The sequence below is a fragment of the Tarenaya hassleriana genome, unplaced genomic scaffold (genome assembly GCF_000463585.1).
Source record: "Tarenaya hassleriana unplaced genomic scaffold, ASM46358v1 Cleome3, whole genome shotgun sequence".
NCBI classification, from domain to species: Eukaryota; Viridiplantae; Streptophyta; class Magnoliopsida; order Brassicales; family Cleomaceae; genus Tarenaya; species Tarenaya hassleriana.
The window spans coordinates 7,370,552-7,395,511 of record NW_010966177.1 but is presented as its reverse complement, the minus strand read 5'-3'; the positions used below and the strand labels follow the sequence as shown (position 1 = coordinate 7,395,511).

The 24,960-nt window shown below is 34.4% G+C and overlaps 3 protein-coding genes across 4 annotated transcripts; 2 read left to right on the top strand and 1 right to left on the bottom strand.

The window, feature by feature from the left end:
• Nucleotides 1-5,740: 5,740 nt before the first annotated feature.
• Nucleotides 5,741-9,538, top strand: LOC104819907 (omega-6 fatty acid desaturase, chloroplastic). Of its 2 annotated transcripts, XM_010550199.2 has the most exons (11): nucleotides 5,741-5,918; nucleotides 6,028-6,082; nucleotides 6,593-6,831; nucleotides 6,969-7,112; nucleotides 7,218-7,369; nucleotides 7,469-7,591; nucleotides 7,706-7,883; nucleotides 7,972-8,090; nucleotides 8,345-8,459; nucleotides 8,594-8,805; nucleotides 9,074-9,538. In XM_010550199.2, exons 1-10 carry the CDS (start codon nucleotides 5,880-5,882, stop codon nucleotides 8,756-8,758), a joined length of 1,329 nt encoding a protein of 442 aa, XP_010548501.1. In that variant the 5' UTR covers nucleotides 5,741-5,879; the 3' UTR covers nucleotides 8,759-8,805; nucleotides 9,074-9,538. The 2 variants fall into 2 exon arrangements, with proteins under 2 accessions (XP_010548501.1, XP_010548500.1); XM_010550198.2 differs by lacking the exon at nucleotides 9,074-9,538 and having other exon boundaries at nucleotides 8,594-8,962.
• A 94-nt stretch (nucleotides 9,539-9,632) lies between these two features.
• On the bottom strand, nucleotides 9,633-11,488 carry LOC104819905 (BTB/POZ domain-containing protein At2g24240). Its single transcript, XM_010550197.2, has one exon. It carries the CDS (start codon nucleotides 11,051-11,053, stop codon nucleotides 9,719-9,721), a length of 1,335 nt encoding a protein of 444 aa, XP_010548499.1. The 5' UTR covers nucleotides 11,054-11,488; the 3' UTR covers nucleotides 9,633-9,718.
• A 7,407-nt stretch (nucleotides 11,489-18,895) lies between these two features.
• On the top strand, nucleotides 18,896-21,615 carry LOC104819904 (probable WRKY transcription factor 32). The gene is made up of 5 exons (XM_010550196.1): nucleotides 18,896-19,255; nucleotides 19,336-19,391; nucleotides 19,894-20,597; nucleotides 20,684-20,845; nucleotides 20,985-21,615. Exons 1-5 carry the CDS (start codon nucleotides 19,015-19,017, stop codon nucleotides 21,334-21,336), a joined length of 1,515 nt encoding a protein of 504 aa, XP_010548498.1. The 5' UTR covers nucleotides 18,896-19,014; the 3' UTR covers nucleotides 21,337-21,615.
• The last annotated feature ends 3,345 nt before the right edge of the window (nucleotides 21,616-24,960 follow it).

Here is a 24,960-nt window from a genome sequence, read left to right as displayed (position 1 = left end):
AAAAAACCCTAATTCTCTCTATTCTCTCTCACATGAACGACGATCTTATATGAACGACGATTTCTCTGTAACTCTTCTCTTCTTCTAGGTCTATGACTTTATCTTCGTTAGAATCTCGCCGGAAGCTCACCGGAAACTCGTCGGACATCATCATCTTTGTCATCTCCAGGTATGTCTATTTGAATCCTATGGTTTCTTTTCTCTGATTTGTTTTCCTTTTCTTCGATTTCTACTTGTAACAAAAGGGGATTGATTCTCCGATTCTTTTTTAACAAATGAGCAAATGAGTGTCACCGTCTTCTTTGTTTTTTATAGGATTTTGTTTCTCTGTGTTGATTTTTCTCGGATTGGTGGACTTCTAAGCATCTTGCATCTGAGTCGATGTTCTGTGTTCATCATATTCCATATCACAACGACAGTCAATCGACCAGGAAGCGAACAAACGATCTATGAAGCAAATTCACGCTTCTATGGTCGTGATTGGCTTCTTGTCTAATATTCTGGCGGTAAGAGATATCATTTTCTCCGCTTTCGTAGCAAATCCTTGCACTCTCAAGCACGCCCTCCAAGTGTTCGATCAAATCCCAGAACCAGATTTAGGATTACTACTAGATTTGGAATTCATGGAAATGTGTGAGTTATGGGTTTGTATCAAATGCGTACGTAAAGAATACTTTGATTAACTTTCACACCAAATATGGCGAGTAGGATATCACAAACGAGCTCTTTGATGATTCTGCGAAAGCTCACATTGCTGTCTGGTCTGCTTGGACCGTTGGATATGCTGAGATTGGTAGAAGCAAGGAGTCTTTTTCATTTTAGTTATCGTTTGTGTAAGATATTATATATTATGTTCTATAGAAAAAGACAGACAAACATATAGAAAATATGCAAGTCGCTAAGTACACATACTACCACATACAATAGATGCAATATGACATGTTCTTACTAAGAAAGACATCCTCAATGAATTTCTAAGTGAGTTAGGATCCATATTTCACATGCTTTTTAGTCAGCTAGGGCATGACACTAAAAAACATGCTATTTAGGTAGACAACACATTGTCAATCACATCACATATGACTCCTAGATGAGTATGGGATAGTGATATCACTGCATGTTTCTCATCCCATCCTTACCATCAGGTCCAAGTCCGACTTGATAACCCAATTCAAGCTCAACCATATTCGAGCTATGAGAATCACGATTTCTCCATACTGTCTCACCAAGATAGTCAGACACGTTCACCTAGGCGTAACCATGATGATCGAGGCCTTGATAGTTGCTCTAGTAATGGGCGGTAATAGCTTGAGATTACATGAGGCATAGGTGACTTGACGCCAGGATACGTTAACTGAATTCAAGTCAGTTCAGTCAAGTTGTTCCGATCAACTCGGTTGAACTACTCTTAGTTCAATTGAGTCGTCTGTGTACACAATCCCTTAGCAAACAACACTTGCTTACCTTAAATTATGTACCGAAACCCTCTTATTAGTTAAGCAATCATAATGTTTATCCAATTTTCATCAAAATCTCGGCTCAGGCATTTGAAACGATGCAACAATTGCATCAAAAAAATCTGATCAACTGACTCGCATCGAGTCAGAAGTGACTTGATCGAGTCAGGAGTCAGAATGATCTACAAATCAATGTGAACCAAAATTTTGACAATTCAGACAACATTTTGTTCTGACTCGGTCCGAGTCAGAAGTCTGTGAGGCCGAGTCTGTGCAGTTTTGGTCGCTCTTGATTTGTCGTCCTGACTCGGCCGAGTCAAGTCTTGACTCTGTCCAAGTTAGAAGCCTGGGAGACGCTTTTAGGCCATGAGATCTAGGGTTTCACCCCCGTTTCGATGCGCCATCAAGCCGTCTTCGACTCCCAACTCATCTATGCATCAAATAACAATCACAACATCATTAAATATGCATAGATCAGGCCTATCATGCAATTCTAACCATTAAAATTCATATAGGCATGCAACAAGCACAGCGATACATAGAGAACTAGGCTCTGATACCATTGTCGGGGTTCATTATGGGTTTCTAGCATGCGAACATATCGATTTAGGGTTTGTTTTACTAGGTTTCATGCAGCGGAAGGATAATCTAAACCTAGTCAAACGTCACACGCAACTAAACTCACAAAACCCGAAAGAACGTGTATATCACCGTTGGAATCGAAAACTTACCTCTTTCCTAAAGATCTGAAAGTAGAAATCGATCTGGGGTTGTTTTAATCACCAAAAGGTGAAGGTACAACTCCTCTATACGTATCCAGACAGGAAGGATTCCAAACGCTTTTGGAACTGATCTGCTAGGATCTGTGAAGTGAATAGGGTTTTCAAGACTTGGGATGAATCCCGAATACTAGAATCTCAAAAAGGTTTCTCTTGTGTTCTATGTCTGTCACGGAGTTCAGAAAGTCTCTCTTATGGTTGGGGCGGCGTCCCCTAACCTATTTATTAAGTCTGAAACCCTAATCTTCGAAAAAGGAAAATTTTCGCCGAGAGTTGACTCTATCTGAGTCAAGCCTTGACTCGACCGAGTCAGAACGAAGCCAAAGCCCACGACCTGTCTGAGTCAAGACTTGACTCTGTCTGAGTCAAGACATCAGCCTAAACCCAAAACACTTTCTACGCTTTGACTCGCATGTTGACTTAAGTGGAACTAACTCGGTCCGAGTTGACACTGACTCGGTCCGAGTCAGAGGCCTGAACCGTTTCTCGACATCCTGATTTATTCCGACAACCATTTGTTCGGCCAAATCCAAGTCTTCCTTTGTGATACTTCACATCTAAGTTCATCCCTAGTGGTGTGTGACCCTGTAGGTCCATTCGCAGGGGCATTAGCCTCGAGAACCATTCCCGATCTACAAGTCATGGTTAGCCTCTAGCAAGACGCCATGACCATCCACGTTGAATTGAGTTAGAGGTGATCTAACCAAGGCGTTAACAACTCAAATTCTGATCCTTTGTCTCACGATATCATATGTTGAACAAGGGCATGGTTTGAGCCACTTTTCAAGTTCATCTGCTTTCTTGTATTGGCAAATCGACTAATAAAATAGATACAACTTCATCTATAGCGTGGTCACGCATTTTTCATAGTCCGACTTCTACGAGGGACCCAACGATATCTCTCTCGTTAAGGAGGTGACAAGTCTCGTATTGCATGTCTACTATCTCCATATGATTCGTGGACGTATCTGATCAACGCCGTTATAATCATCCGGTTAAAGACGACGTTTGACGCAGCCAAGACACGCCACTCCTCATATCAGATACTCTTGATATCTCAGATCTGAGGATCCAAAAACGAACCGCTGTATGAGATTCAAGTCATGACTCTGTCCATGTGACAATCTCATACGGGTCATCCAGTCACTCGTTCCCAACAAGTACCCATGATTGTGATATGCATCCAATGCATCGATCACATCTCATGCTGGTCTTAATTAATCATTGTTCCCACAATGACAACTGACTAGGGAATTTAGAATCATTCTCTAATGATTCAAGGATACCGAAATATAACAAACATGTCAATCATATAACGGGAAGAGTAATGCATTCATAAACCAATGAAGCAAGACAAAGTCAAAATGTCTATCACGGATCATCCTAGAGCATTACAACCAACAGTCTCTATCTTTGGTCTCCTCTCTTACCTGCAGAAATGAAACCATAGGTCTTAAAGCCTCTTTCTTTTGCAATATTGATATCTCTCTCTTATAACCACAAGAACTCTAGTCTCATTGTATGTGCTTTACTATTGTCAACCATTCCTGCGAAACAACGCCAATCAACGGATTCGACTTCGGCTTTCACCGAAATGAACTTCATCAACTGCGACAAAGAGTAATCGACACAAACCCGAAGAAGGAAGCAGTAAAGAACCGGATCGTCAAAAGAGAAAGATATTTTTCTATCAAACCCTAATCTGGTTAGTTCTTTATAGATTTTAGGGTTTCTTTCTGAGTTAGATTTTAGGTTAATTTATGGCTTATTTGGCACTGATTGAGCATAGAAACAAAACACACACACACACTCACACTTACTCGGTATGTTTACGAATTCAGATTCCGATGTGGAATTTTACCGCTCAGCAAGGCTTTAGAACCTAGATTAAATTTACTAAATTTCAACTCTTTTACAACAATACAACAGAGTAAACATAGAGTTTAGACGCTTAGCTTTGAGATTTTCCTAGAACTCTATATCGATTTCAATCGCAGAACACTGCCGTCTGATTCTTTATGATTGGAATTGACCCTTCTCTTTTTCTTACCATTTACAGCCACAAGAGAAGACCTTTCTGTGTATTTTCACTGTGAAGAAATATTCTACAATCTTGTTCGTATGTATCTTCTGTACACAATATTCTATCTCCCTTTTATAGCCAAAGGTAAATACTCATATTCTTGTTTCTTGGTTTTTGATATGTTAGCAGTAGAAAACGCTCTCTTTATAAATCTCTTCACGTGAATCTTGTTCATGTCGCCACATAAGCATTTTTTTCAAGTCACTTTCAACACCAACTAATGTTTGACAATAGTTCTAATAATTCTAATATTATTTAATCAGACTCTGATACCATTTTAATATGGAAAATCGCATATAAATACCTGAACTTTTGCAAAATTTTTATATAAATATCCGAAATATAAAACTTCCATATAAATACCTGAACTTGTCAAAACTTTCACAAAAATATCCAAATTTTTAAAATTTTCCCAAATGAAATCAAAATCTGTTAACGACGTTTAATTTATAACGGGAATCGTAAAAAATTGAAGACTTAACATTCTTATACATTAAATACCGTTAACAAATATTGTTTAATTTAGAAGATTTTCAAAAGTTTGGGTATTTTTGTTAAAGTTTTGAAAAATTCAAGTATTTATACGGCAGTTTTATAGTTCATGTATTTTTCTGGAAATTTTACAAAAATTCAGATATTTATATATGATTTTCTCTTTTAATATTCAAAACCATTAATACAAATACATGAGAACCCATGATCCACTTGCATGAATGAGACAAAGAAAACAAGATGGTCTTGAAAAAAACACACAAATCAAATCAAATTTTATATAAAAATTAAATGAATATGTATTCCTTTAAATCTAATTAATCGGTTCCATACAAATATGATAATCAATGAAGAAAAAAAATGATGATAAATGAAGTAATCGTTTTTTTAATAATCTTTCCAGTTAAAATAAAATTAAAAAATAAACGAAAACACGATACAAATATAATTATTTTAAAATAGAAAATTTTGAATTAAAAAAAAAACCAATGAAAACGAAATCGAAATCGTAAATGTCGAGATCTTATGGCCAGTTATTTTGCCTTATCCATGCGGTTATTTTGCAAGCATTATAATTTCTACAAATTTTATTGGGTTGGTCGATTGGTTAATGGCCCATAATTATTGGGCCTAATTTTGAAAGCGCTAAAATTATGAACCGACTTAAAAGACATTTAACGGGTTCATATATATATATATATGTTAATATTACTTATAGGTGGGTGGGAATTCGGTTCCTTAATTCAATGGAGCTCATCGGAATCAATCAGATAAGGTAATTAAACTGAATAAATCGGAATCGAATTTAAATCGAAACAACCCAACCGAAATAAAACCAAACCGAAATTGTCTAATATGAATTTTTCCGGAACGAGAAAGTAACGGTTGTATCTGTTTTCTCGTGTGTATATATGCGACCAAAGCCACTAGTTTCCTTCCCTTTCGCCGCCCTCGAGCTTTGAGCTGAGCTGAGGGGCCCTTTTCTTCACAGCCATTCATTCTCCCAACACCTCTGCAGAGGTCGGTGGGCTTCCTTCAATCTCCGGATTTCCTGCAATTTCTGCTTCAATGGCTTGCAGAACGGCTGATTCTCTCTTCGTCTACTCGGTACACTCTTCAATAAAGGCTTCACCTTTGCAGTTTTTGCTTCGTACCCATCTTTTCCGCTTGAATTTTGCCCAATGATTCTGCTTGTTTCTCTGTTTTTGTTTTTCAGGGTCCGCAGCAATGGGTTCCTAGGGTTCGTAAGCTCCCTACCCGTGTTTCTCCAGGTACTATCTATATTCTCTAGTTTCGGTGGGAAGAAGACCCCATTTCCCCGTTTTTTTTTCCGCTGAATTTTGGGTGAAAGTGGAAATGGGATTTTGGATTTCGTGACTATGCTTATGGAGTTCCTGTTTAATGAGCTCCTTTTGTCGAACATGTCCTGTGAATTGTGTTTCAAGAACCTGACAATGTCAATCTGCAATTTGATTGGTACTGCGTCGATGCGTGATTGATTCTGTTTCATATGTGCATTTGTTGTTTCCGCTATGAATTTCGCATGATAAATAGTCTCTTTCGACCCGAGCCACTCAGGAGTTAGAATCATCACAATTCACAACCTCTTCTGAGTTTGTGTTTAGGAGTCATGCTCTGTCCTTGGAACAGTTCAAGTTTCGATAAAACAGTAACTAGAATGCTAGGGAGCAAGCATCTCGGATACCCTTTTCTGGATCTTTCTTGATGAGATGAATCAGTGGGAAATGCAGTTAAAATGTGGTAATGTCGAGATGATACAGGTATGTATGCTTTGAGGTCCACCGATCTTCTGTTAAAGGGAAGTAATCATCGAAGATGCGTGGCTCCTGTGAAAAGAACTACACGTATAAAATCTGTGGCGATTCCAGTTTCGCCTCCTTCAGCTGGCAGTGCTGAACACCGGAAACAATTAGCAGAAACCTATGGGTTCAAGCAGATTGGAGAAGATCTTCCTGATAATGTCACCTTAAGGGATATCATTGGTACACTTCCCAAGCAGGTATGCCTTTGCTTAGAGTTATGTTTTACCTTTCCACTGGAAGGTTGGTGTTCGATAGCTCTAGCATGTCATCTAAACCTGTTACAGACTTACAGTTCTTCTGCTTATCATTTCTCTGAAATACGATCTGATTTCAGGTGTTTGAGATTGATGAAGCGAAAGCATTGAAGTCGGTTTTGGTATCTGTGACTTCATATGCTTTAGGACTCTTCATGATTGCAAAGGCACCGTGGTATCTGCTTCCACTGGCTTGGGCATGGACAGGAACTGCAGTTACCGGGGTAGACTTGAGATCCTTCCCTTCTTCTGTGCCTTTGTTCTTGTCAATGACATTTTCTCTTGAAGAAAACCGTATAAGCTAAGCTGATAGTATTTGTCTTTCCTAGTTCTTTGTGATAGGCCATGATTGTGCACACAAATCGTTTTCAAAGAACAAATTGGTGGAAGACATTGTGGGGACTCTGGCCTTCCTACCGCTTATCTACCCGTATGAGCCATGGCGTTTCAAGCATGATCAGCATCACGCCAAAACCAACATGTATGTTTATTTGAACATGTCATTTTTTTTACCTTGCAAAGAGATGAATCCGAAAGGAACTATATAATTCTGCTTTATATTCTTGTTTTATATCTGTAGGTTGACCGAAGATACAGCTTGGCACCCTGTAAGGCAAGAGGAGTTCGACTCAAACCCACTTCTGCGAAAGGCTATCATATACGGATATGGCCCATTTCGTCCTTGGATGTCCATAGCTCATTGGTATATTAGAAAAATTCCCTCAGAACACTGTTTTTCGTCACCTTTCAGAATCAATTTTTGTTTTGTTTCTCCTTCTATATACATGTCTCTCAGAGTTATAAAACATCCTAATAGGTTGATGTGGCACTTCGATTTGAACAAGTTCAGACCGAGCGAGAAGAAAAGAGTGCAGATTAGTTTGGCTTGTGTTTTTGCATTCATGGCAATCGGATGGCCACTGATCGTCTACAAGGCTGGTGTATGGGGATGGATAAAGTTCTGGTTGATGCCATGGCTTGGTTATCACTTCTGGGTAACTTTCTAGTATCCAACATTTCTTCTTAATCTGTATAGCATCAATGGCCAAATGATGATCTTTCCTCTGCTCGGGAAAATTGTAGATGAGCACATTCACAATGGTTCATCATACTGCTCCTCACATCCCTTTCAAGCCATCGGAGGAGTGGAGTGCAGCTCAGGCCCAGCTTAGTGGGACCGTTCACTGTGACTATCCTAGTTGGTAATAACTCTGTTCTGTTCTGTCTGTTCAATCTCAGTCTGTTCTGTTCAATTGATTTTGGCTTTTTTTTGGTGTAATAACATTGTAAATGGTTAGAATAAGGTGTTTCCCACTTGAGAATACGAAATGAGTGCTTAATAAAAGATTTCCTTGAACACAAAGATCCTAAAATGGTGGTTGTCTATGGTAGACAACAACATATGATTTCTTCTTCATTGTATCTCCACTTACTAAATCTTTCTCGAGTGTTACAGGATCGAAATTCTCTGCCATGATATAAACGTGCACATCCCGCATCATGTTAGTCCAAGAATACCAAGCTACAATCTCCGTGCAGCCCATGAATCTATTCAAGAGAACTGGGGAAAGGTATAAAAACAGGTTTTACTGAAACGAACTTGAGCTATGACGAGAAGAATGGTTTGTCGTAAAAGTTCATAGTTTCATCTCTCTTTCCTTCCTCATGCTTGACCAACGCGGTCTCTTGTGCGGTGACTTGACAGTATACAAGCTTGGCTACATGGAACTGGCGCTTGATGAAGACGATAATGACGGTGTGCCATGTCTACAACAAAGAAGAAAACTACATCGCCTTTGATCGGTTAGCCCCTGAAGAGTCTCAGCCGATAAACTTCCTAAAGAGAGCGATGCCCGATCGAGCTGTCTGATCAGTGTTGATCTCAATGGCCTTCCCTTTTTTGCAGTCAGCCCTTAGGTAAAGCTCTTCATGCTTCTCCTCTCATGTCACTGGCTCTTTTATACATCCCTCATAAACTTTCCAAATCATATACAGACAGAAATCAAGAAATTTTTCTGAAAGAGTTTTGTCTTCTGTGTTCATCTGAAAAGCTGCAATAACATTCTTGAGCACAGCCATAGCATTTGAGATTGAAACAGTCATAAAGATGAAGCTTATTCAACGTTATAAGATTGGATGAAACTGAGTTGATTGTTACATCATTGTTGTTGTGACTGAGTTTCAGGGGAAGTGTTGGAAAATATGCCACAGTGGAGTGATGAAAAAGTGGAAGAAAGCCAAAAAAATTCCCTCCAAAACTAAAGCAAAGTTATTCTCAGACATCTTTATGGAAAGTGAAATAAGAGTTTAAAAAAAAACATGATCTGCCCAAAAGACACAGTAGTTGCAACCACTCACATGTCTAAAGCCCAAGTGAGAGAGAATCTTGAAACCTTAAAAAAAGCCAGACTGAGATTTCACACCACCATGGAAGCAGCTAAGCTAAGCTTTAACAAAAGCAAAGGTCAAAGAGGATATAAAGCAACAAAAAAAAACAGTTCTTACGCTGAGAAGTGTGAGAACATATTCCTGTAAGAAGAATTGGGGCAGCAAACCAGAATTCTGGTAATGAACACAACAGATTTCTGTATTGATCAGTGTAAGATGTTCCATTTATCCATTGTGAATGAATCATTTCTTAGTCACATAACCAACAAGGGACCGACCCATTTGTACATAATTCAGAATCTGAGCCTTGTCCTCTCTAATGCTATAGTATCTTGGCTAATGCTGTTTCATCCTATAATGTTCTAAGAACCCTAAGCATGAACAAAAGAACCAAACAAGCACACAAAACAGGGGAAATCCAGCAACCGTTTTCGAACCAAAATCAGATGATGGGAGGAGGCGGAGTTTCCCATACGTCGAACACATTCTCCTCGCTGTGCAATGCAAAGAGACGATCCCCTCCTATGGAGAAATCGCATATGGAGCCTCCATAGCTTCTTCTTAGCCTTGAAGTTAACACCCAGTCTGGTCCACAGAACACAGAGACGGAATCATTCATCGACGAGAAGAGCTGCCCCTCGTGCAATGCCAGTTTCGGGTAGCATGGTTCGTCGGGCATCTTGCTTTTCATCAGCCTGCTCCTCGAGCTCCACCTCACGCTCCCTCCATACATTCTCAGATCGATAAACCCTAAATCCTCGAACTCATTCACCACGCATATCGAATTGCTCTCTTCCATGGCTATGGCATCTCTCACCCTCTTCTCATCTACAGTCATCGGAGCTCCGATATCAGACCAGGACCAGACCATGTTCTTGTCCCTGAAATCCAACAAGCTTATGTAACAGTTGTCTTTCCTAGGGAACAATGTCGCCACCAGAAGACAGTTCTTGCCATTCAACCATTGCAGCTTATCTGCATCGCCGAGTGACCAACCGGGACTTTCGTAGAAGAAATCGACCTGTTTTCCAGTGACTTGATCCCAAACCCCGATTCCATACTCGTTGCTTCGTCCTTTGCAACTGGCGAAGATCTTATGATCAGGATTGAAACTCAGAGCTCCTGCGGTGTAACTCTTCACCTGATTATCATGAGAGACCTGAAACTTATACCGGAGGTCGCCGGAGGACGAGCTGAACAGTCCCATCCCGCCGTCTCCGCGGCCTAATCTCTCGCAGGCGGAGAGGACGATGTTGTCGGGATCGATCCAACCCATGTCGTTAACTCTCTGGTAATCGAGGTTTATCGGAGGGTGTTCCGCGAGCATCCAGTCGAACACGTGGACGACACTCCCGTGCGCGACGCAGCAGCCGCCGTCGGGACCTGCCCTGATCGCCGTCCCATCGCCGGGAGCGATTCCGTTGACAGAGCGGGAGAGGCGGAGCCGGTTCCCATCGAAAGGGCCCCACTTGGCGGTTCGGACATGGTCAATGAGACCGTAGAAAAGAGCTTCTCTGTACAGGAGACGCTCCGGCATGTTGGGAGGGATGTTGAGGTCTCCTGTCCGGAGGAGATCGAGGAGGACGGCGAAACAATCTGGGTTCCGGTCGATGAAGAGTTCCTGCGTCGGAATTTCAGGCTGTAACAGATTCCACTCGTCATCGAACAATGCGCCGAAGAAGGAATCGCGTCCTGCGTTCGCGATCGTCGTCGCCGTCGTTTCGAAGGCTCTGCCTCCGACATTGAATCTGATCCTGTCTTTTTGGACACCCATCATCGGGTAAAACAGAGAAATTGTCGGGAATTTCGTTTGATTCAGAAAGGTGCGGGATTTGAGAGAGTACGGAGGGTGTTTGGGGAGAAGGAAAATACGCAGAACTTTTTTCCGGGAAAAGCTGAGGAGAATTTATCTGTTTTCCCGGATAAGTCCGAAAGGAATGACAGCATCAGCTACTAGATTTTCCTGTCCATAACAAGACAAGAAACCATGGAACTGATCAACACAGAGAGACGGGAGGAGAGAGCCGCAGACGAAAACTCGATCAATGGGAGACAAAACCGAAATTTGATCGAATACGAGGAGATTTGAGTTCTGGGCACGGGCAAAAACACTGATTTTGATTCAATGATAATGGAATATATTGAATAATCCCTTCTAAAATTGAAAATTCTCAGAGGAGGAAGAAATCGAATTGACTCTCTCTCTCTGCTTTGTCTCTTTGATTTCCTTCATTCGGTTGAGACACAGTTCCTTCATTTATACGTATAAAATCCAAGTGGAGTAAAGGTAGGTCCCAGCTAAGGCTTTTCTACTCCATCTTCGTTTTTAAGCCGTTGGATCATAGTTTCTGGCGGATATCATGGATGATCCAACGGTTGTGATTTCGTGAAATACGTGATGCTTAGAGAGAACAATCACAGGAGATCATCTTCCTTGATATTTATTATTTTATATCATTAGATTTTTTTACTATATATCAGAGATGAGATTTAATTTAAAATCCGCATAACATAAAGTGAGGCTAAGGCTCTTATCTCGTAATTATTGACTTTTAAAAGACAAGTTTGAACTGAAATATGTTAAGACGGAACTTTCCGAATATTTTAATCGAATTCGAAATAAATTGTGCAAATTAGTGGAACCCTTCAAATCATATAGTATAATACCCGATATATATATATATATATTTATTTATTTATACACACATGACACATCACTTTCTTGCATTTCTTTATTCTTTAGGTTTTATATTATTTGTTGTTGCTTTCTTTTATCCAAATGTCAATATCGACGTACCAAAAAATTAGCAACAAAATCGGAGATAGTGATTAAAAAAATTATGTGAAATTCTTATTTCCAGCATAATAAAGTTAAAAAAATCGAAAAAGATAAATATTTATTGATAATTAAGTAAAAAAAACAGATTAACAAAAACTACATCGCCATGTAATTTAATCTTTAAACTCGTACATGATGATCACATCCTAAAAACGTATGAAGATTTTAAATCAAAGCGATTATAAGTTTTTGAAAAGAGCCTAAAGAATTTAAGCAAAATAAAGTACACGAGGAAAAAAATCTCATTACATAAAAAAGTACCATAATAATATGTAGTTTTCATTGAAAAATATTCTTTTAACGCATATCCACCAATTTATTTAATGGTTTGATTTTAAAAATTGTTATAATTTTCGGAAGGAAATATTTAGTTTTCATTGAATAATATTCTTTTAAAGCATATCTAGTAATTTAATTAATAGTTTAACTTTAAAAATTGTTATAATTTTGGGAAGGGAATTATCATTATATAGTTAACACGTGTCATTCTAAACTTATAATTATTCAAACCTTCAACTAAATAGAAATTCGAATAGTACTTTAATCATATATTCATCTTTTTAAGAAAAAATCTAAAAAAAATTATTGAACTTTGAGATGATATTAATACTGATTTTTTTTTTAAACTTTCAAATAAATATGAATTCACCGATTTTGATAAAAAATATTTAACTTTTAAATTTTAAATAAAAATATTATTGACGATAAAATGACGTTAAAAATGTTAACAGGTAATCTGACGTAGTGGATGACTTGGTGAAAACTCAACACCATGTCAAATCATTCATTAATATTTTTAATATTGTTTACCTATATCAGGTTTTTATAAAAAAAATCAGTATTTTTTTTGTCAAAATTGATCAATTAATATTTATTTTAAAAATTCGAAAAATAACCCCTATCTCAAAATTCATTAATTTTTTTAGAAATTTCTCTTTTTTTTAAACAATTTTAGGTTGCGCCATATCTGACTTAACCAATAATGTAACTTATGTAATCAAATATGTATAAATGTTTCTAATTATATTAACTTTTATAAAAATACATATATGTATTCATGTATTTTTTTTCTCACCAAATAAATATATTATTGTTATAAAAAAAGCATAGTTCAATTCCATGGTGGGTTATGCCATGCGGGTCGTGGACGGCACACCAAAGTCGTCGTCGTCTTCTTCGTGTTTCGTTCCAAAACATGATTGATTGGTTGCATATTTATTATATAATATTTTATAATTAAATTCTCTAACCATAAGAGACTAAGAGTTGTCCAATAATTCCCAGTAAACTTTTTTTTTTATTTGTTCATACTTCCAAGGCACTCTTAATCTCAATAATCGATACTCGAAACTCTATATCATTTTATAATATTATTAGATTAAAAAATAATTGATATAATTAAGACAATTAATGTAGTTATAACACTCCTTTGGCTTCAAAATAGTCTTCAATATTTCTTAGATGTTTTGCGAATATTTGAAGAATATTTTTATCAATTATTTTATGTAATTGCAAATATTTGAAGAATAAATATTTGCAATTATATAAATATTTTTACCAAATGTGTTTTGAGTAATGATTGTATTTGATAGTAATCTAACGTAGTATATATTTCTTTGTACATTTTAAATCAAATTATATAAAGAAAAAAAAATTCTGAAATTGGGCAATGTATTTTTCGTTATTATAATTGTCAATAGTATTATTATAATTACGATTTATGACAAATCAATGAAATAATTAGTGGTAGTTGGTAGAAAATCACAATGGTTGTAGGGGTCAATAATAATATACATATAGCTTTCCTCAAAGCTTACATTACGTGTGTTAGGACTTAGGAGATGAAAATTAATAAAATAGTCATATAATCTATTGCCTTTTTCATAATTATTTAAGTCAGTGAAAGTGAATATGTAAATACATATAAAGTCAAATATATTCCTATCTGCGACATAGAAATTATACATTTTTTAAATTTGGCATAGCTTATGAATTTGTTTGTTGTATATATCCTCTAGTTGGCCTCTTAAAAAAATATTTAGTTGCTTGCTCTATTTTATTGAATTATAATATGAATTCTTAAATGGATATAACAGTTTTAAGATTAATAAACCAAACCAAATAATTCGATCAAATCTTTCAAAGATAGATTTTTTTCCCTCAAATTTTGAAATTGGAATATCAATACTTCGAATCGGAGGTTTTAACTGATTATTTTGAACATCGTTTTCAATATCAGAATTTTTTTTATAAAAAATCTATTATTATAATATTTTTCTAATAAAACATTAATATCCTACATTATATGAAGATCATATATCAAAAATAGGTATATACTGCTCACCTTATGTATTTGAACCTAATAACAAACAAGTAAAAAACTAACAGACAAGTTGATACAACAATCAATCATGGACGAAATAACGTAAGATCAAAGTTTATTTGGATTTTAATCTCGAAGGAATTAATTTTTGAAAAAATCATCTCGTTTTTTTAATATTTAATTTAATTTTAGTTTAGTTGGTTAGATTGTCGTGTTCTTTTAGTTGTGTTGTAAGTTATCTCCAAACCACTTTGATCACTTTTGTTGCCTTTTTCGGGTATATTATTATTAGGTCATTCTGCTCATGCGCCTCTCCATGATTCATTTTTATAAACAATTCTCAAATCCTATATTTTTATACAATATTGAAAAAAATCCAAATATATAAAACTCGACAGCAGATATATATATATATATATATTTTATAAATAATAACAGAAATGAAATATTTTAATAAGCTAAAACATCAGGAATTTAAAAATCGGATCGCATTATAAATATGTAACACAGGTAACATTTCAAAAAAATAGTTTCTAATTATTTGTGTTGATTTTTGTTCTTACGTTTTTGTTGACAGCGAAATGCTTTTCACTCTATCCTTACTTTTTTATGGATAATTTAAACTTTGAATTTCTTTATCTTCGGTGATTTTGAAGTTTCTTAATTTCGAATAAAAATGACATATTATTCATCAAGTCTCTAGCCCAAAATCTCTATAATGATCATATATATGAAGAAAACAAATACCCTACAATAGACGATTGAGGGTTTGTCTTGATACTATCAAATTATTTAGGAACCAGAGCCAAAATTAATTTGAAATTTTTTTTGTAACCAAATTCAAATAAAATAGATAAAAATAGTAAATGGATTCAATTAATAACATGCATGAAGTCACGTGCATATCCACAGCGAAGCTGCGACTCATTTATTACCACAGCTCTCGACGCCTCGTTCCAATAACTGCGTTTAATTTAAAACGGTCCACTCATCTATGTGAAATAAAAAGCCCGAACTTACATTCGTTTATTGGGCCTTAGTCCCAAATATTTGAGCCCATTGGATGATGATATCAAATTCTGTTTTACCAATTATTATTATTAGCGAGTTTAACAAAATATAAATTTTTTAAATTTGGTAAATAAATAAATAAACTTTTAATATTGTATAAAAATATACTAATCTTATAAATCCACATAAATTTGTATAAAAATATATAAAATTTAAAATTTTTCGCATACGACCACATAAAAAACCAATTGAATTTAGTGTTTTTTTATTTATACGAATTTTTTTAAAATTTATGTATTTATTTTTCAAATGTTAAAACCTTATATTTTTTTTGGCAATATTCTCTAACAATTATGCGTGGATATTTTGGATATTTTTTTTTAATTCAAATTGGGTTCGATTTAATTTAGTTTTAGAAAACTTATTACTAAAAAGTTTTTTTATGGTATATGCAATGTTTGTATGACATTATGGAGTGAAGCCACCGTAAATGTACAATATCCATTCCAATGCTAAGGTTGACAAAAGTAGTGTGGCGAAAATCTTTTTCAATTCCTACTTGGTCCCAAAATTTAATTTAACATATCATTAAGATTGTATTTGTATCTACATTTTTAGAAAACAGAATATGTTTATTTAATTTAATGTATTCTTTTTTATAAATATACTTGTAACATAGTATTTTTAAAAAATTATTAGAATATAAAAAACAGATGATATTGTCCACTCTAAGATTTATTAGAAATCTATAGATTTACAAGTTAATACCTTTATTCGATCAATAGTGAAGAACGCAGGACTCAGTAACTGTACAAGAGAAATCCAACGATTAGAAACACTAATCTTTAAAAATTGAAAAAGAAAATAATTTGACGTCGAATTTTACAAAAAAAAAAACTAAAGATTTGGTATTTGGATCTAATTTAATATACATGACAAATATCAGCTATAAATTATAACTGGAGACAAAAAGTTATGATGAATTTATATATCCATTATTAATTCAGATAGGAAGAAATAGATTAAATAAAAATAACTGTTTAAAAGTAGAAAAATATATAATTAATAAAAAAATATCCATTGGCATTATGGAATTTGTTTTGCTCGTTAGGATGCTTATATATGCAACTTATAGAAATAATTCCCAAATTTAATTTTTTAAGGTTAATTAAAGTGTTTATTCCAAATCAGAAACTAAACAAATGTTGATGGACATATCATATTGTTTAATCAAGGGACATGTGAAAGTGAAAGAGGAGAGGGGAGAAGTTTGAAAATAATAATATAACTTTATTATCACACAAGACATATGCTCCGTACAATAATAAATTTGAAATACATGGAATAAATTCCACCGCAATTATTTTTGACAATGATCTATTTATTTAATTAATTATTAGAAAATAAAAAAACTGTATTTTTTAATTTTGACAAAAAAATACTTAATTTTATTTTTTATCAAATAAATATTAAATTTTTTAAACAAATCTAAGAAAACACTGATTTTTTAAAATGATCCAAAAAATATATGTTTTGTTCTGTCATTATCACACAAACACTGAACTATTTTCATGATCCAAAAACTATATGAACTTTCTTCGATTGTTAAAAAAAACTAAGTAAAATAATCTGAGTATTTGAATTTTTTTGTATCACGTCAGTCATTTTGACAATCGTAAAAGAGTTAAGTATTTGTTTTGTTAAACTTAAAAAGTTTAATATTTATTTGATAAAATAAAAAAATTTAGTGTTTTTTTTTGGTCAAATTTGAAATATCAGTGTTTTTTTTTTGAATTTTTTCATTAATATAGGTTTCTTTAATCCACGTACTTAAAAAATCGAATGGAACAAAATTAAAGATACCGAATAGTTCAATTGACAGGTTGGCGATTTTCGATTAGAAATTTAGTTTCATACCGAATCAATTAATTATATTTTGGTTTGGTTCGATGTTATAGTAAAAAATCGAATGGTATAAAATTAAAGATACCGAATAGTTCAATTGGTTCGGTTCAGAAAATACTGAACGGTGTTTCGGTATTTTTTATTTTTTTAGTTAAAAATATTAGTATTTATTAATGATATTAAAATACAAATTAAGTGTTTTGATGAAATAAAGAATAGTATTTATTGAGTTTCACAAAAATCATTAACATTTTATTAATTTATTTGTTTTTCATTATGTTAAAATTTTCAAAATAAACTCAAACCATGTCTAATCATTTCGAACTGTCCTGTAAAAACTTTGAACCATCCCGAACTATTATGATTTTGGTCTTTATTCGTTATAAATTTAATAAAATCGTAATGAACCGATATCAATACCGAATAATATACGGTATTAATTTGATATAAATTTTATAATATTAAATAAATCGTTCTCAAATTGAATCTAATAAAATTTTAAACCGAATTCCAAAACGTACACATTTTCGTTGGTATAATGTAATGATAGATGAAACAAATCTTCACAAAACAAAATACTAAAAACAATCTTTAATTTTCTTATACATTTAACTACAGGCGGATCCAATCAATCTATTTTATTTATTTTTCTTAAAAAATTATAGTTTATCTTTATAAGGATAACAAATAAATTATAACTTTTATTAACTTATCTGCTTCAATTATAACTTTTTAATTTATTTATTTGTAATAGTTTGAACAATGGTGATGGAAACATTAATAAAAATAAAAACTTTTTTAATGATAATGAAACTAAATAAATCAATAAATATTATATGCGTTTTGGATATATTTGTAAAATATGAAGATTTATTCAAATTTATGATAGTTGAACTTTTAAATCATATAATTTTAGGAAGTTAAGAATTTCTTGGATTCTTTTAGTATACTTTGAATTAGATAACACAATTTCCTTAATCTCCATTTTTTTATATATATTTTGTACTCTTTTTTTTTTGCTTATACTCATATTTTTGTTGGAATATTATAATTTGATATTATATTTTTTTGTTGGAATGTTACATTTTTATATTCATCTAAATATAGGGTATCTCAATTTATTTGTAGCAGTTAAAGTCTGTGAAAGGGCTGCAGATTTGCAAAGAAACTCGTAAGCACTAATTAATTCAGGGACTAAATTACTAGTGGCATATTTCGCTTATAATCTCAATAGGATATATGTTTTAATTAATAATATAAAAAAACTAATTAATTATTTTAAATAATATTAACAACCAAAAGGGAATCTTATATATCAGGACGGGCCGACGGGGTCAAATGTGCAGTGGTAACAAACGGTGACCGGACGGAACTCGTCGATGATTGATGTGACGGACGGAGATTATTAGGGCATCAGGACTAACGGAAAAATAACGGCGTTTGTTTAGAGAGAGAAAAAGCAACTGTGTGGTCAATCTCGGTCAAAGACATTTATACCTCTTCGCTTTAAAGCAGAGGCAGCATTAAAACGCAGCGTTTTTGGACCCGGAGAGATCAGTCGGTCGGAAAGCGGCTAACTTTTGTCTTGCATCCCCACAAACTTGTTCGTTACTTTACTCTCCCCGACAATCCCACGAGGGAGAAGAACCTGGAATCGGCCATGTCGGAGACTGAGAGCGATGGCGCTGAACTTGTCTCGGCGGAGGCGGCGGAGAAGGGTCTACCGGATTCGACGAGGAGCGACGGAGTGGAACCGGGGAAGGAGTTGGGAGGCGGTGGAGGACTGAGTCAACTCGACGAGAGGGATCGAGTCGGTGAGTTCCGTGTTCCTGATACGGACGTGGAAGCTTTGGGTGGAGGGGAGGAGAAACGTGAAACCCTAGCGAAGGATCAAGTCGAGGGTACGTGTTGATGGTGGAAATTCGGAAACTTTGTTGATCCATTCGGGTTTTTATTGGATATTTTTTGGGTTGCTTACTAGGTGTTCGACAAAATTCGGATGTGGAGTCAAACGGTGAAGAGGACAGAGCACTGAAGGTGAGATGCTGGGGAGTAAAATTCTTTTGAGTGGACTGTGAATTTCCAGTGAATACAGCTGAATTTCTTACACTGTGGATTTAGTTTCTTGTTGCCAGTAATAACGATTGTATCCAAAATTGGAAAATTATGACCGAAGTCTACTGAATTCACTTCGGTATGATCCATCTTAAGGGAATCTGACCAAGGGTTTAGATTCAGATTGTGTTATGATGATCACTTCCTTTCCTTTAGCGTTGAGAACTGAGATTATATACGCATACCTTATATGAGTCGGTAATATTCCCAGAAGATGGATTTGGGAGCATATCTTTAGAAAAGAGCTGTTTTTAGGTGTATCAGTGTTCAATAACTTCAATTATACAAGTATAACCAAGTGCATAACCGGTTGAGCAGTAAAGTGAGGCGGGAATTTCTGTTGTCAAGTCACGGTTTCATCTCCTGTTTTATATGTAGGATAACAACCGAGTGATATTCTAACGTTTTCTGTGACCATTGGCAGGAGACTGAAGGTGGGAAGGAAGTTGTTTTAAGCGGGACTGTTCCGGTGGATCAAGTGGCAGTAGAAAACCATGAAAGCGGGAAGGAAGCAGTGATAAACGCAATTGTTCCGGTGGATGAAGTGGCGGTAGAAAATCATGGGGTGGAGCCCTCTCCTTGTCCGACTCCATGGTCGGATCCACCAACTGCTTCTGCTACAAAAGAGCAAAGATCTCTATCACGGGTAGTTGAAGGCATGTCTGTTTCTCCGGCTGTGAGGACGCCCACTCGTGATGGTTACAACTGGAGAAAGTATGGACAGAAACAGGTCAAGAGTCCCAAAGGTTCACGGAGCTACTATAGGTGTACCTATTCCGATTGTTGTGCTAAGAAGATCGAATGCTCTAATGATTCCGGCAATGTGATAGAGATTGTTAACAAAGGTTCACATAGTCATGACCCTCCACGGAAGAACAACTACTCCGTCAGAGAAAGCAGAGTTGTATCATCTATTCAACCTGTTTCAGTGGACCATGCAACAGCAGCAGCAGAAGGAGAGTCAGTAAAACTGCTTTGTTACACTGATCCATCTATTTCGGCCAAAGAAAATATCGGTGAACCGAACACAACTCCCGAAAGGAAGAGACTGAGTTCGTCTGTATCTGATGGGAATGGCGAGATTGAAGCTAAGAAGAACCATCTAGAGGAACCAGATGCAAAACGAAGGCAAGTTTCGCCCCGTAATCTTCTGTAGTGTGTTTGAAACCACTGCTATTGCGATGAAATTAACGAACTTTCCTTATCGTGGTCAGGTTGAAAAAGGATAACAACACATCATGTTTGGATTTTGTCTCGAAATCCGAGAAGAAACATAAATTTGTGGTACATGCAGCTGGAGATGTGGGGGTCTCTGGCGATGGATACAGATGGCGGAAATACGGGCAGAAGATGGTGAAGGGAAACCCTAATCCCAGGTGCATACATACTCCTTGAAACCCTAATGCAGCAGGCAATGGCTTACAAAGGATGATAGAGCAGTGCCCATGTCATTTTCCCGCTTCCTCTGTGAGTCTGTCCTAAAGTTATGGTTTTGTGAATCTTCCTCCATTTCAGGAACTATTACAGGTGCACCTCTGCAGGGTGTCCTGTCCGAAAACACATAGAGACAGCAGTGGATAACACAACTGCTGTAATAATAACATACAAAGGAGTGCATAACCATGACATGCCGGTGCCAAAGAAGCGTCACGGCCTGCCCAGTGCCACGCTCGTGGCTGCAGCTGCTCCAACGTCAATGAACAGCTCGCTGGCTCAAGCAGGAGAACCCGCAAATCCTCCGCGGGTAGCTTCGCCGAGCCAATGCTCGGGCGGGAGGGAAAGTGAAATGAGCAACGAAGCCAATGAGAAGGCCATGGAATCTGCTCGGACATTGCTGAGCATCGGGTTTGAGATCAAGCAGTGCTGAGGTTATTACCAGACAAGATTTAGCAAAGTTCTTGTTATATAGTAATAATAATAATTATAATAATCTCGGAGATATTGATTTCTATTAGATTATATGAGGTTTGTCTTTTGATTTGTTTCATTAGCTTCTTGATCTTTGTATCTTCCCAGAGATTTGGGGGTATATGTATATTTGGTGATGGGTCACCATAATTAGCTATATGAGGCCTTGTTAGGTGCTGATAACATTTGAGTACTCTTTTCTATGAAATAATATTATAAATAATAGTAATTATTATTATTAGTCGCTTGTATTTATAATTTTTGTCGTTTTTATAATATGCAAATATTTTTTTCTATCGGTATAATTGAGTTTAAAAACTAGAATTAAAACACCTACAAATATATAATATTTTTATATACGTCAATACCAAATAAATTGTTCAATTAAAATTTGTCAACTTAACACCTCAACTTTTAAAATTGAGGTAATTCCCAATTAAGATTACGTATTTGGGGCATTGAGAGGGCAAAATAACAAAAATAATCTTAAAAATGACAAGGGCAATAACCACAACCTTAGAATCTTTAGGATTTCTCAAAAACCCAACATTTTTGAAAAAAATACGGAAATACCAGAACAACTAGTATGACCAAATTTTTTTGGTATGACTAGTTTAACCAGACTGTCTTTATGACCAATTTTACTAAATTTCTATTAGTCTGACGATTTACATTTGGTATCAGAGCAAGACAACGATTATGGATAACGAAAAAATTGATTTTTCGAAAGGATTACCATTAATATTAACAAATGAAGATGAATGTTATCTTGGATTTTCTTATAAGGGAAAAGTGATAACAATACCTAAGAATCTTCATAATCAAAGCCGATATTATATTGGTACCATCTTTGATGATGATACTAATCATAATCTCGAAAATAAAATAAAAAAAATAGGTTTTACCCTAAATAATATTGTTGAAATGATTTCTTATAGTTACATACATCAAAATCCAGAAAATCACGAAGAATTAAAAAGAAATATAGAAAATATAAAATCAGATTTAAAAAATCAGTTACAAAAATTAATAAAAATATTCGAACAAAACCATGAAAAACAAGATGAAACTAAAAATATAAACAAAAAATTAGAAGAAATAATTTATCTACAAGAAAAAAGTATTAAAGAAATGAAACAACACTCTGAAGAATTAAAAGAATATATTAAAACAATAATAGGATGACAAAAACTATAAAAGAAACTATAGAAAAATTAATTAAAGAAACCACTGTTGAATTAAAAGAATTACTACTAAATATAAAAGAAATACTCACAACAACAAATTTAATTACAGTTATAATAACAGACAAATTCAAATAACAAAAGAACTTAACGAAGCTAAAGAATTAGTAAACAATATTATTACAAGGAATAAAGGAAAAGAAATAATAGATCCAGATGAAAATGAAAAACTAAAAATATTAGAAATAATAGAACAGTTACAAGAAATAATCGAATGACTAAATCAAAACAGATATATCACTATAAAATATCTTCATAATTATTTTAAGAAAGAAGCAAAAGAATTAATTATCATTGATCAAACTAATCCTCAAATTAGATCACCACCAAAAATATAATGGAAGGATTAGATGATCAAATAGAAAAATTATCAACATTATTAGCTGTTCTTAATATACCCGAAGAACAACCTGATGAAACTGAAAAAATTGTCTTAGACTATAGTAGTGATGAAAATCCTTATGAAAACCCTTACGACAATCTTTTTTTAGTAAAAACAGAAAAACTAGAGAGGGGGAAACTAGTAATGAAAATGCACTACCTAGAAAACGAAAACATGATGAATATCAAGGATACAAGGATCATGAATACGAATTATATTAAAACCAATATATTCCAAAGGAAAATAATTGGAGAAAAGTCCCTTTTGAATATATTCCAAAATATGACACATTTAATGTAAAATCTTCATAAATATTAAATTTAGATTGTGAGATTAATCCAATCAGAACATTAGAAGATTGGAAAAATCGTACAAGTTTACTAATACAAACTAATAAGGAATTAAGAGAACTACACCCTCATGAAATGTTAAGTTACTTAGAACATAAAACAACATGAATAGTATATAACTACTTAAGAGGATTATCATCAGGAATAAAAGCAGAAAAAATCCTAAGATCAACCGCATGGGAAACATTTGTTAGACTAATGGACGTAATAGAGAAAGAATTTCTCGAAAGAACTTCTGACGCACAACTAAGAGAAACACAAATATCAGAAGCTGCATTATGGAAAATAGTAAATCTTAGAATTTGCAACATGTGCTATCTTGAAGCATTCATTTGCGAATTCAGAGATCATTACTATCAGCTTACAACATATAAGAAAATAGTAGTTGAAGAATTATTTTTTGATAAATTACCTCTATCAATATCAGAAGAAGTAAAAACTATATTCCAAAATAAAGTGAATGAAGGACAAACTCCCAATACTCTCGGAGGAAGAATAACAACATTAAAAGATTGACATTTGTTTCAATGTAATCAAGAAAAACGAAAACAAGAGGCAAAAATCGATAAATTATATTATGGAGTAATACCAGGACAAATAGGCAAATATGGTTGTGAATCTATTCGTAAAAAACATAAGAAAAAGAAATGGAAAAAAATTCCATATAAAAAATACAGGAAACAAAAATATATACCACAAAAATATTTCAGAAATAGAAAACAATACAAAAAGAAAAACTATGGTAAGAAGGACACATACTGCCCTTCTAAGAAAACGAATTGCAAATGTTGGCTATGCCAAGAAGAGGGACATTATGCAAATGAATGTCCTAAAAAAGGAAAGAAAAAGGAAACATAAATATTACGAATAGCATACGATATGAGCTTTGAACCAATCGAATCAGATTCAGAGTTCGACTCTAATATCGAAATATATGCATATACTACTAAATCATCCGATTCAGAAAATGAATAGAAAAATACTAAAATCAGGAAACACTAATGCAACATTTATACAAATAACTATTGAAAAGAAAAAAGGAAAAATGACATTTTCCTACACCAACTTTACAAAATTTGACCTTTTCCTACACGAATTTTTAATTTGACAAAAAACTACACCAAATTATCAAATGTGCCAAATTGATACACGAACTACCCGATTTAACTGCAATTTCCTACACAATCCGAAAACGGTGTTAAGTGTCCGTTAACCGCTGATGTGGCATGCCACATGGCGGCTGACGTGGCACGCCACATAGATTTTTTGCCACATCAGCATGCCACGTCATATTTTTAAAAAAATTCCGAAAAAATATGAAAAAAATCGATTTTTTTTTTAAATTTAAAATAAAATAAATAAACAGCAAAAAAAAATATACATATATATTCATATCTATATACAAATAAAAATATAAATATATATACAAAATAAAAAACATACACATATATATACAAACATCTATACAAATATATATATACATATACATACAAACAAATATATTTATATATACATATACATATATAAACACATATATATGTATATATACATATGCATATACATACATACATACAAAATAAAAAAAAATCACACACATATATATATAT

Excerpts from the sequence above, each read along its gene's own strand:
- LOC104819907 (XM_010550199.2), top strand. The coding sequence starts at position 5,880 with ATGGCTTGCAGAACGGCTGATTCTCTCTTCGTCTACTCG. Across the intron at positions 6,083-6,592 it reads CCCTACCCGTGTTTCTCCAG|GTATGTATGCTTTGAGGTCC; the intron begins GTACTATCTATA and ends GAGATGATACAG. Across the intron at positions 7,370-7,468 it reads CATCACGCCAAAACCAACAT|GTTGACCGAAGATACAGCTT; the intron begins GTATGTTTATTT and ends TTATATCTGTAG.
- LOC104819905 (XM_010550197.2), bottom strand. The coding sequence starts at position 11,053 with ATGATGGGTGTCCAAAAAGACAGGATCAGATTCAATGTCGGAGGCAGA.
- LOC104819904 (XM_010550196.1), top strand. The coding sequence starts at position 19,015 with ATGTCGGAGACTGAGAGCGATGGCGCTGAACTTGTCTCGGCGGAGGCG. Across the intron at positions 19,256-19,335 it reads AGCGAAGGATCAAGTCGAGG|GTGTTCGACAAAATTCGGAT; the intron begins GTACGTGTTGAT and ends GTTGCTTACTAG. Across the intron at positions 20,846-20,984 it reads AAGGGAAACCCTAATCCCAG|GAACTATTACAGGTGCACCT; the intron begins GTGCATACATAC and ends CCTCCATTTCAG.